Consider the following 13,246-nt stretch of genomic DNA (forward strand, 5'->3'; position numbering starts at 1 on the left):
TTGCATATCTGTTAATGCTTTCATGATAGCGTAGGCTTCTGTTTGCACTGGGGAGGTAGCAAAAATTTTCCCCGCAAACTCTTCTTCTCGGTCATTGTTTGTGTTCTTCCAGGCGATAGCTGCTTGCCACTGATTTGAGCTCACTTTCTGTGATCAAACCAATCTAACCTAGAAGAAGAAAACACCCAAATAATGAACTTTTTTGCAAATAATTTTTTTTTTAAAGATACATAAGTGGGCTCCACTTGACTACCTGAGCTTCTTCTCTCAGGAGAATCAAGGAAGTTACATCTTTATTCTTTGCAAATAACGGTATATAAAAATTTCCAATCTTGTTGCCAAAAAAAAATTCAATTCTCTTTTGAAGAAACACACACAAAAAAAAGAAAAAAAAAAAAAACAGTGAGAAGTCAGACAAAACGTCATCGGGCAGCCTGTAAACGTCCATAATCTATTACCAAACAGCGAAACCCTCTCTCTCCTCCTTGCTCTCGCCCTAATCATTCTTCCCACTAACTACTCTGTCAATTTTTGTCTTCTCAAGAACCCTAATTTTTCTTTGCAATATTCCACTTCTCTGCAATTTCTTCCCCAATTTTTTGTTTCTTTCTTTACTGCGCAAGTGACAGTTAGGGTTCCAATTATAGAATTTCTTCGGATCACAAACCTCCTCACTCGATTTAATACACACTCTTTCTCTCTCTCTCCTCTGTTTGCTTCTCTTCTGCGTCAGCATTTGTGATTTGGGGGAAATTATGAGTTTAAGCTAGGGTTAAGCATTGTTTCGATTTCTATTTGGAGAAGTATTTCTCCGGTTAACTTTTGAACTCCGGCGAAAATGGCGACTGATTTACCGATGAATCCTCAGATGGAGCAGATCCATGGGGAAATTCGTGACAATTTCCGAGCTCTTGCGTAAGCTTCCCTCTCTCTCTCTGTCACTAGATTTGTGCAATAGGGTTAGTGTGGGAACCTTTTGTTTTGATGATATTTCCAGTTTACTTTAATTAGTTTTTTTTGTTAGTTTGTAGAAATGGAATGTTGAAACTCTTATTGTTATCCTATGACAATGTGATGAAGAGATTGTTATTCTAGTAATTTTCTGGGAGATTGCTATTTTAGTAATGATTTGAACGGTAATATGTTGTTGCTGTACGTTACCGGATCTTATCAGTTGCTTTGGTCGGTTGTTGGGAAGGAATCTCGATACGACTTGCAAATTACTGTCATTGCTGCGTAAATGATGGGAATTTTATGATCAGTTAATGGAAGATTTTTCGTGATGATGGAGTAATGTTTTTGATTTTTTGGGTCATAGCAGTTCTAAGCACAGATACTCCCTGTGCCATAGTAATTAGTGAGAGGGTCGAAGTTCTAGCACTACTTATATAATCCTTTGTCTCCTCATGTCGTGATTCAACTTCTTAATGTGCTTTATAAGGGGCTTTTTATTGTGGAATCCTGCACTTGTATGAAGAGGACTGATATTTGTTGGCTAACATTAGCCTCATTTTTTTGTTGGGCTTGTTGTGGGTATTATCGTGAGTCATTATTTTGTCTTTAGCGGGAGCCAGGAAAGGCTTTTACCTCAGCTTTGAGTATCAGCTCTAATGATCGCTTCTCTTGTTATTTATGTTCCTTTCTGTTCCCTTCTGCTGTGTCACTTTTTGCTCCAACAAGAGATCAGAATAACGTGCTTCTGTTCTTTTCTCGAACAATTAGAAGCCTTATAGCATGGAGATTATAAACCAGAGTTGGTATATTAGTATAGGCCTCAAGTGTTTTTGGAACAGGACCATTTACGTCTATCCTTACTCTCTTGAGTAAGCAAGTAAACAGTTCATTTAATATCCTTGGAGGTCGGGACTCGTAAGAAGCTGGTCAGGAAACAACCATGGAAGCCTCTAGCACTGGCTATCGTGCCTGTTTAATTGGACTCTTTTCCCAGCCTTGTATATTTTTGTTTATTTTTTCCTTTCTATCTGCACTTGAATCAAGATACCTTGGTCAGCCTTTTTTCAAGTTTATTCCACCCGTTCTTCTTTCTGGCTCCTATGTTTTGCATTATTTCTATTGTCAGCGACGAAGAAGAAATGAAAATTGAACTTAAAACTTTATCTAGGAGGGATGACTTTTTGTTCTCTCTTGCTTGTTTATCTTGAGAGATATTACTATGTCACCACCAATGTCTTTATGAAGGTTTGTCTTTGAGCGTATTAATTAAAGCAACATTTTTCTGTTGCTCTACTTAAATATCAATTTTTGTGATGTGAATAAAATCTGATCACCCACCAATATAGTAGGAGATATTTATTTTTTGTGTTTTCAACATTCTCCTTCTTTGCTGTAAGTCGTGTTGCAAGCAATGCTGATTGGCAAATGCAACAAATCAACCACGTCCTCCAGTTGTGCTCTCTTATCACAGACGTAGCAAAAAGAGGTGCAGGGGAGAATAATTTCAGAGAATATAGTAAAATTTCAGAGAACAACAGAGACACAGAGTATGATGAGATGGAAGGTGAGGTATCATTCTCACGTGCTTGTAGGAAAGGATAAGAGCTGTATTTTGGCTACAAAGATTAGGTATAAATATGAGGAAGTTATCCAGAAATCTGTGAGTGGTACAAAGTAATTTGGGAGAGATATTGGCCTCTAGAAAGCCTTGAATTTATCGTGTAATCTTTTATTGCTAACCAAAGACCTCTGTTCTCTAACTATACCCGTTGCAATACTCTTATTACCTTTCATTTCTGCCATTGTTAGCTGAACTTGCTTTCTTAAGAACCACTTTGTTACAGTAAAATAAGACTGCTGAGAAAACATTGGACCTCAGAAAAAGGGGAAAAGTGAAGTCTAAGTGTATATGCCAATTGACATGGGAAGGAAATGCTATTTTAGTAAGATATGATCTGAAATAGTTTCTCTCAGTGCAAAAGAACAAGGCCTAACTATGGCTAAGTTTTATGTGTTTATGAGTATTGATACATATCGAGAATTATGTGGTGCGGAACCTTAGAAATATCATGAGAGGATATTTAGGTGGTGAAAGCTGACAAGGGAAACGTGACTTTTGTATGGTGTTGTTATACACTTATACTACTGGATGACTGAGATTAATTCAACATTTAACACTATGTAGCACATTGATAATACCCTGCTCAGAAATTTTGATTTATAAGCACAATTTTGCTCTGTTCCCTCAATGTATAATAAAGCACAAGTCGTATTGAGGCTGCAGGGTCCTAGTGCACCTTATTGAAGTTAGTTGGAACTAAGGAAAATTTCTACAAATATAACGTTACAGAATTGTGCGCCTTGGACTCTCTTGCTTCTCAAGTGCGCCTCTTTTAAATCTCCTTGACTAGAATAAAAGAGGTGGTTGACCTCCTATTTTCTTGTGCGGCAGGTGCCCTTTGGCCTTTATGCTATTCACTCTTTCCTGTAGAGGTTCAAGAAGAATTAGGCTAGAACTAACGATATACAACTTTACATTTATGCTCTTTTGCAAAAGTTAGACATATTCTTGGCAACCAGATGCAAGTTCCGGTATAAGTCTAGATATTAAGAGAAAGCAATATTGTTGAAGATACAACTGATAATGTTCACAGTGGAGCACAGTTAGAATATAGATTAAAGGAAATAATTTTTAAGTTCAAATATTGTGGGTGGTCCTGGCGGATTTGATTGCCCGTCAAGTTTAGTAGCAATTGTCATTAAGCTAATACTGTTATGTGGGTTCTTTTAAAATGATGGTTAGTATATGCTGATCTACATTTTGAGGAGGTTTTACTCTATTTTATTATATTTTTCATTCTTGCATTACGCAATCATTATCGACAATGATTTTTTAGTTCTCTTGTGAAAAAATTGCATTTTGTAGAGACAAGGGAGAATTACTTATATATGCTTTTTCATTGTTGGGGGGGGGGGGTAGGTCGGGCTCATGTGATTCTTTATTAAGTTCCCTCTATTTGGGATGTTTATGGTGACATGTGACAATGTACTTTCTTGTAGCAATGGTTTCCAGAAGCTGGACAAGATCAAAGACTCCAGTAGACAGAGCAAGCAGCTGGAAGAACTAACAGGGAAGATGAGAGAATGTAAAAGGTACTCCCAGATTTGATACTATTTTCCAAGATGCCACTCTTTTGATCTCTAGCATGGAATAGAGCAGTGAAAGATTGTATTGTGTTGCTGCTGAAGTGTGGAGAGTAAATCTTACCTCATGTAGTGTGATCTTGGAGAGCTCACCGAATTTAAAAATTAACTGTTTTTTCATGGTAATGAACTTTTTTTTGTTGGGGTTGCTTTGCTACATCTGTGAGCAACCTTCTTGTTCTCTGTGTCATTTCTTTTGTGGTTTAAGTTACTCTTCGTCTCTTCCTCAGTTCCTCTTGAGCTAGTCACTTTCCTTCTATTTCCATTTTTCCACAAAGGTTTATTTTAATTTCTTTTTTCGATTTTTCTTTCTTCCTTCTCACCTTTCCTTTCCTCCTCCCCGCTTGTCACTCATGTTTCTTCTCTCTCTCTATCTCTATCTCTATCTCTATCTCTGTATTGATCTATATCTACACATATAATTTGTTTTGAATGAAGTGAGTACAGCAATTTTGAAATGCAAACATGCGTGCAATGAGGTTCATATATTATGAACTGCAGGTCCACATTTTTTTTTTCTCTCAAGATCATTGTTGAGGATCACCACAAATTATTTTGGGACGAAGGCCTTGTTGTTGTGTGTGTCAAATTTCTGGATCATCTGTTATTGAATGAGTGCTTCATTGTTTCTTGAATTAAAGGGTCAATTTTACATATCTTTTTCCCCGAATTGTAGGTTCGTTTTTTATGAACTGTTGGTTCAGCTTTTCTGATGAGACGATTCATTCTACACATAAGACTTGTGGTCATTTAAGAGCTGTACTAATTGGATCTTATTCTTTAGGGGAAAGATAAGGAGTGTGTGATTCTATTTTATCTTTGGTTATTGGTTTTCATTAATTTCCTACTTATGATATTTAGATTAATCAAGGAGTTTGATCGGGAAATTAAAGACGAGGAGGCGAGAAATCCACCTGAAGTCAGTAAGCAACTCAATGATGAGAAGCAAGCCATGGTTAGGGACCTTTCTTCATTTTAAGTGAAATTTGATTCAAACAACTTTGTCTATTTCTTTTTGAATATATTTATTAATTTAAAATTTCAAGAAAGCATGGAGGACATAGATGATTTTTTTTACAAGTGTTACAGAGCTAGAAGGAAGAAGCCTGTCAAAAAAAAAAAGGAACATTGTGATTGCTGTGATGTTAATCAATGTTTGGAATGTTGTAACAAATGTTTAATATTTTATAGGTATGTTAATGGTGAGAATAAGAGTTTGTGGACTTCACTGGTTCACATGTACTCTGTATATAGGACCTTAGGGGTTAAATGGATGTAGGTTCTGCAACATGGTAGTATCATCACTAAAAAGTGACGATAGTGTGAAGGACGTTTGTGTTTACTGAGAGTAAATATGATGGATGAAAACGAGTGAGGGGTCTTTGTTGGTTAGGGGCTTGATCGTGAAAAGTAATCCTATTAGCTCTGGAGGGGGGGGGGGACTTATTTTTTTTGTAACTCTTGGGTGGATTTGTGTGATTTGACTATTGGCCCTATATGGTAATTTTTTTCGTCCAAAGATCACATATTGAGGGTTTACAATCTTGTTTTGAAAGATAGCTTGTACGAGAGTGTTGGAAATTCTGCGTGCTCAAAGTTTATACATATGATTAATGATACTGTGATCTAGTGGCACAATCAATGATACAAGGAACGAAATTCGATACGAAACGCGGGACGGAAACGGAAACAGGAAACGCTACCTTGAGTGAATCGGGAACGTTGGGTCATTTTTTTACTGATTTATTTAATAAATTTAAAATATTAGAACTCTTAGTAATCCTATCAAAATATAATTAAAAAATAATAATATAAATGATTAAATGTGTTACTTGGTCTTTGATTTGAAAAAGAAAAAAATAATATTGGAAGTTGAAAAGTAAAAAAATTGCTCATTATTGGTAATGTGTACAGCTGTATCATTGGTAAAAAAAGTAAAGTAAAAAAAGTAATAGAAGGAGGCAGTAAAAAGAAGTTGAAAAGTCAAAAAATAGAAGAGGCCCTGTGTAAAAAAAGAAAGAGTGGTAATGTGGTATACAACTGTATCATTAAAATTACACTCCACCAGATGCAAAATACAAGTACAATAGGCAGTGGTCAACTGTATCATTAAAATTACACTTTCTTCTACGTCTCTTTCTCTCTCCTCTTCCTTCTTCAGAACTTCTTCCCCTTCATCAACATAACCTCCATTATCAAACCTTCAACTTCCAAACTCCAAAGCTTGAAATCAGGGACGTCGCCTTAGGCGATCTGATTCGCGAACGGAGGCGATCTGGGTCGCGTTTGTTCCGCGATCGGGAACGAACGACCCAGATCGGGAAACGTGGCTCCGTCCCGCGTCCCTTGTTTCACTGGGCACAATTTATGTTTTTTGGGCCAAGGTTGTGGCGGGTAGATAAGTTTCCAAAAATTGAAGATACAGACCAAGAAATTGAATTTCAATTATTTGAGGAAACATTTCAATTGGCTGAACCCTTGATAAAAGAAAAGGATGCTGTATACGAATCACTTACATATTCTTCTGAATCATATGTGTCCGCGGGATTAATTTGGAAAACCCTGTATCTATGTAGATCTACTGAGATGGGAGACCATTATGTTTCTTTTAGTGGTTTTTGTTAACATGTTTATCTTTTATTGTTATCCATAATTGTTTCCAATTAGTGATCAATTATTAACTAACTAGCCTTCTATGCACGCGATGCGTGCGTCGATTGTTTGGGTTTGTTCTTAATAAATTTTATCTAAATATAATTTAAGAAGTGTGATTTATAATTATTGTTGTACAAACTAATGTAAAGTGGTTACAAATTGTAATGAACATTAAGATATAAGGTCTTATAGTCAATTTGAATTTGTATTTTTTTTTTAATTAAATAACCATTTTTCTAATTGTGTCAAGTTACTTTGTTAATGCTTATTTAGTTTAATTTATCATTAGAATTAAATAACCATCTTTAAATAAGGAAATGATATAATGTAGAAGATTTGAATATCCAATTATATATTTAACTAAGGACAAAAAGGACTTTTTAAAAGAGGACACCATAGCTTCCCCCTTGGCTTATATAATAGAGATTAGTTCCTGGAGGATTTAATTTTGGAAAATTATTGTTTCCTGAACCAAACTTGCTTTTTCTGGTTGCAACTCTTGGTGTGGAGGGCAATGCTACAAGAGGCTGGGTCAAAATGATTTTGCAGAAAGTCATATACCACACAAAATCTGTTTGAAAACATAATTCAAGTCTAGTGGTGGGAGCTAAATATATTTGCCATGAGGGTACTGAATTGCTTATCAATGATAGGCCAGGTGATCAACTTAGAACCCATCAACTATTAATACTGCTCCGATTATTATGACTATGAGAGCGTTATAAGATTGAAGGTAGATGGGAAGTTCTCCGGGTCATCTTTTAGTCAGGTTTCAGGATCATGGGTGCATGGATGGGATCCTGATCATTATCGTTCTTTCTCAGTTTTTATTCTTCTCCTTCATAATTGAACTACAGTTCTATTGCTTAGGCTCCTTAGCTACTTGGAACTTTATATTGGTACCGGAGATGTATTGGGCAGTTGGTGTAGTATTATACTTGTATGTCTTCCTGTCATGAGTGTACTAAATGCTAGACTTGGAGGCTACATTTGTTTCTTTCATGTAACAGTTGTTTTTTTGTTTTGCTTTTCTAAATTGGCAGATCAAAGAGCTAAATTCATATGTTGGCTTGAGGAAGACGTAAGTTGCGCTCTTAACTTCACCGTAATTTGACAATTTGCCGCTTTTCTGTTCTTGGTTGTGATGTGGCTCATTAATACATGATTACAGCCATAAACGAATTCAAAGGCGAATTTGGAATTCAGAAAAAAATTCTTGATGTATTGCCTTATAACAAAAAAGTTTGGTCGACTGAAATGTTTCTCTGGAAAAAATTCCACTCTATTGACATTCAAAAGATGGAAGAAATAAACTTCCTAGTCAGTTTTCATTGGCCACGCGCATGTTACCAGAGATAATTTACACTCTAGAAAAAACAACCAAATCAATTTTGAGCTGAGGCTAATCTTGGATGAATGAGAACCTAGAATGCTTAGTTTGTACTCCTCTGTCTTAGATTAGTTTGAAGTCTTTCCTTTTTTGCCCATCCCATTATAGTTAGAATACTTCTCTTCTACCTTATTTGGCCCATCATACCAAACACACACGGTCTTTCTTCCAATAGAAAATACCCCACTTTCTCTTTCCTTGAGTTAAAAGACCCCAGAATCTACTATCACATCTAACTAATAACACTTGATAACCACTTAATAACTTATCTCTTAAAACTTTGTGTCATGATAAGTATTTGAACAATGCTGTGGAGTGAGCAGTGATTTCATCTTTATTGCTTTTTATCGTACTCGTGGAATGAACCTGTGCTTGCTGCTTGTAGGTATATGAGTAGCCTTGGTAATAAGAAGGTTGAATTGTTTGACATGGGAGCAGGAACCAGTGAGCCGACAGCTGAAGAAAACATTCAGATGGCTTCATGTGAGACATATTTTAAGCATATAATACATCTTATATACTATGTAGGAGAGAATATATTGTGAATTTGGTTAAATTCTTATCTTATATCTTCTTCTTTTTTTATCCTTTTTTTGTTTTAATTTTTTTCCCTGTTGATATTTCGCTCCCTCTTTTTGATTAGTTCACTTCACGGGTAGTTCTCGTGAACTTTAGCTCCACACTATCAAAACAAACCAAAAGAAGGGGTGTCGAAACTTGTAGATTGAGTCATTTGTTGTAGATTTGGATAAAAAGGGGAAGGACAAAACAAACCAAAAAAAGAAGAAATTGCAGGGGCCTCTCGTAGGATGCTAGAGGTGCTCACCTATATTGGTCTTATTAGGCTTTCGTGTGTCACTGGTATAAGAACTGTTTGTTTTTTTATTCTTCAACTGATTTCCATGGTGCTATTGTCAGTCTACACTCTAAGTAACTGTTTAAGGAATTCATTATTATTTTATCCATTTGAAAATCTATAGTATCCAAAATTTTCAGGGTTTGAACTTTGGTGCAGCTATTAAGTTGCTTATGTGACCACAGTTACTGTTTAACAATGTTGATCATCTTCCATTGAAGTGCTGAGGGTGTATAGATAATTTTATTCCCTTTCTTCGACACCCCCTTCAAAAGCCTCATGCCCTTGCTTTAGACTGGTCTTTTAAAGGAAGTGTTGTTTTAGGGTGTGTAGACAATTAGCCTATAATGTGGTTTTCTACTGTTCAAAATTATTCTATTTCACATCTTTTTGCAATAATGTATCGGCAACCCAAGGACTATGCAGGGGATTTTTCTATTGGATTTTACTCTATCTGAGTTAGGTTTTGCTGCTTTCTTTTTTTCTCGTTTTCATTTTTTATTTTGAGTTTGAAAGAGATGGTGTGAGTAATGTGTAAATGCAGTAGACAGACTTATTAAGTATACCAACATCTGTTTCTATCTGAGCATTAAGCTTCCTTTGTTTTTTTTCCCTAAAACCTCTCTGAGGGAACGAAGATGCATGACAAAGATAGAATAATTTGCACTGCTTTACATATAGCATCCCTCTTCTTGATGCTAGATGTCTCTTCTGTGCAGCAATGACAAATCAAGAGCTTATTGATGCGGGGAACAGGACAATGGATGAGACTGATCAAGCCATTGAGCGTTCTAAACAGGTGAGAGGTTATGCTGTGAAACATGTCTTAGCTTGCATTATGCATAATGCCCTAACTATTGCTTCATTGCCTAGGTAGTTGCACAAACTATTGAGGTCGGAACTGAAACTGGAGCTAAGTTAAAGGGGCAAGTAAGTTATCATCATTGAACAGTCTCTTCTCGTTCCATTTTAACCAAAGACTAATCTAGTGCATTGTCGCAGACTGATCAAATGGGTCGTATTGTTAATGAGCTAGATACTATTCAATTTTCACTCAAGAAGGCATCCCAACTGGTGAAAGAAATTGGTCGGCAGGTGTGATAGTTTTGGACTGAAAAATTTGTGCCCCATTTGCTCTTATCACTAGTATTTATGCACTTTGCTATCATGGCTGACGTAAACTTTTCTGTATGGCAGGTTGCCACTGACAAGTGTATCATGCTTTTTCTCTTTCTCATTGTCTGTGGTGTCATAGCGATTATAGTTGTGAAGGTACCCATACTGTTAGCATCTGCATGTTATTCGGCTTGTCATGAAATTGATGAAACAATTGAATGATTCCTGTATTAATTTAAAACAATATTATGTATACTTAGAGGAGATTTTACATATCTGGTTAACATGTACCTCTCTGAACATTTTGCTTCTGTACCTGCACCCTGTTTTTCGACCATCATGTCCACGTAAATCAATCAAACAAGAAAAACAAATCTGTATCCTTTTGTTTGGAACTACTTCTAGAGTTGTAGCTCATGAAATAGCTAGCAGCAAAAAAGTGCATGGTGTTCCTTGAATAAACTAGTCGTACTCATGTCATGTTTTACTGCATTCAAAAACTGTGCTCTATTTGAGAGTAGCAGAGATTTTTTCCCCCCTCAAGTTATGTGCTTTATTTAGTTTTCTTAACTATAGTTGTAGAGGTAAAGATTCACTGGAATATATGTAGATTTCCTGTTTGACTACTATAGTTTTGAGTAGTTGAGAGTTCAAGATTGAAGATATGATACTATTGAGGCAGAAAGTAGTATGAAAGTTCCATTTGGGGTAGTGGTCTGGGATCATTTGGAAGAGATCTTTAAAACTCTAGATTATTCCAGAAAATCTCTAGGGTTTTTGGCTATTGGAGATGAAGCAAACTTTAGAATGTTCATATTGAAAAATCAGCTTCAGTGAACTATGGACATGCATAATGTGTTATAAATCTTACGCGTCGACAGAAGATGCCGAGCAAGGGAGCATGTTAATAGTTTGAGGGACAGGTATAAATCTGTCTGCAGGGGAAGTGGTAAATGCTGTCTGCCAAATGGGCCTTGATTTCATCCAAAATTATCGGTCGAGGAAAAAAATGTAGCAACTAGCAAGTAGGTGTATAGACAATGCATTTATAGATCTGTTGGGGATTTGTTTCCATAAAGAAGAATGAGCTGAGTGGTAATAAGATAGAGTAGCCATTGTTAGTGTGATGTAGCTTCTGGGAAGGGTGAACATCAAGAATTAGTAAATTCCATCTGTACCTTCTAGATTAATCCTCTTGATTTTGAGACTATTTAGTTTTGCACCTCAAAGGTGACTTGCACCTCTTCTGTTGAAGTATCGACTGTAGCATCTTATTTTATGTTTTTCCTTCTCTATATTTTTATTTATTTATTCACTTATCTATCTATTTATATTGCATATATGGTAGTGGCTTTATGACCCAATACATATTTGCTGTGTATTGCAACAGTTAGCAACTTGCTGTCCCAAGTGCTGAAAGTTGCTCAATGCAATTTATGTGTGCATGCTGAATTGACAGTTCGTATTTAACAAACGAACCTTCAATTCTTAATATTCACTTCAGAAGCCTTCCTCTCATATCTGTCCTATGTAGGTGCTGAAAATGGGAATGAAGGTGTTGGCATTTGCCTTGCAGCCTTGTGTTAGATTGTTGTCTTATCTGCTTTTCCACCCACTTTATTTTTCCTGAATAGCATGAATTAGTTGTTAATTGAATTGGTTATAGGTTGCCCCGTAATTGTGTTCATTTTCTTAGAATCTCAATTTTAAATATTCTGCCTGCAGATTGTGAATCCAAAAAATAAGGACATTAGGGACATTCCAGGATTAGCGCCTCCAGCCCCGGCGGCAAGAAGATTGTTATATGTGAGGAATGCCCAACATTTTGGATAGCTTTGCTGGAATTCAACTCTTCTGACACTCAGTTTGGGTTCTTGGTTTACCCCTATAGTTTGTGCATATCGAGTGTGTCGTTTGTAAATCATGTTGAGGAAGTTCATGTTTATCCTTGTGGCTGTTGCATTCTTTTCCCAAAAATGATGGCTTTTCGAGATCGTTGTATCAACATTCAGATCATTCTGCTGTCAATTTTTTATCCTCTCTGTATTAACAAGAGTCTCAACAAGGGTATGGAGTTAATTTTGTGTTTATTCTTTCACATTCATTGTATTATTTTTTATTTTTTTCTCGGTTCCTTTTATATGTGATATGTTGTTCACTTAATATTTTAGAAACATATGGCTAATCGGTGTTTTGTGTTGGAATTTGTTCTCTTAGCTATTAATTAATATACACTTCGCACTTTTTGCCTACTCTACTTTGACCATTAGTTGCGGATTATGTACATAAGGAAAATATGTTCATTTAGGATCTTGGATTCTTGGTGCAGCGTGCATCATTGACAATGTTGGAGATAAGTTTTTTAGCTTACGAAAGGGTATATTGATGATTTTAATAATTTTTTTCTATCCCTCACTTTCCCTTTTTCAATCCTATTATTCCATTTACTATTGTTTTCCCGTCAGGTGAAAAACAGAGGGAAAATAAGAAGAAAAATTATTAAAACAATCAAGAATTTTCGTCGCCGGCCAAAAAACTTACATAAATATCATTAACAATCCGCATTGTACTAGAAGGTTGTTATTGCGGATTGTTTGGTTCAAACTAAAGAATGAAAACGGAATGTAATGGAGTCAAGGAACGAACGATAATGGAATGTATTTTCTTTAAGGCTAAAAACCCATGTTTGTTTTGACTTAGGAATTGGATCATTCTCCTTATAATACCCTACCTATTGCTTGGTTTAACTTATTAACATAATTTATTTTTCATAGCATAACTCAAATTTATAAAATCAACATAATATGAAGACTTCCGAAGACCTTATGAAGAAGTTTCAAACTCTACAACATCAAATCAAACATGAAACCTTAAGAAGAAATTCCGAGTAGAAAGAACAAACAAATCCGAAATCAAAACCACATCATTAGTAGAAGTACCAATAATCAAATACAAAAATAGGAGAGAAAATGTTGCAATTCCTAATTTTAAGAAGAAAATTCGAACAGAAGAGAAGAGGCATCAAAATGGTGAAGTGAGATTGAATAAAAAATCTGCAAAAAGAAACGATG

General features: G+C 35.7%; 1 protein-coding gene across 2 annotated transcripts; it reads left to right on the forward strand.

The window, feature by feature from the left end:
* Positions 1 to 216: 216 nt before the first annotated feature.
* Positions 217 to 12,273, forward strand: LOC104889155 (novel plant SNARE 13). 2 transcript variants are annotated; one of them, XM_010674308.4, is made up of 10 exons: positions 247 to 915; positions 4,015 to 4,107; positions 5,020 to 5,113; positions 7,857 to 7,894; positions 8,589 to 8,686; positions 9,779 to 9,858; positions 9,933 to 9,989; positions 10,062 to 10,154; positions 10,257 to 10,331; positions 11,901 to 12,273. In XM_010674308.4, exons 1-10 carry the CDS (start codon positions 839 to 841, stop codon positions 12,006 to 12,008), a joined length of 813 nt encoding a protein of 270 aa, XP_010672610.1. In that variant the 5' UTR covers positions 247 to 838; the 3' UTR covers positions 12,009 to 12,273. The 2 variants fall into 2 exon arrangements, with proteins under 2 accessions (XP_048497225.1, XP_010672610.1); XM_048641268.2 differs by lacking the exon at positions 10,257 to 10,331 and having other exon boundaries at positions 217 to 915.
* The last annotated feature ends 973 nt before the right edge of the window (positions 12,274 to 13,246 follow it).

The sequence above is a fragment of the Beta vulgaris genome, chromosome 3 (assembly GCF_026745355.1).
Source record: "Beta vulgaris subsp. vulgaris cultivar EL10 chromosome 3, EL10.2, whole genome shotgun sequence".
Taxonomy (NCBI): Eukaryota; Viridiplantae; Streptophyta; class Magnoliopsida; order Caryophyllales; family Amaranthaceae; genus Beta; species Beta vulgaris.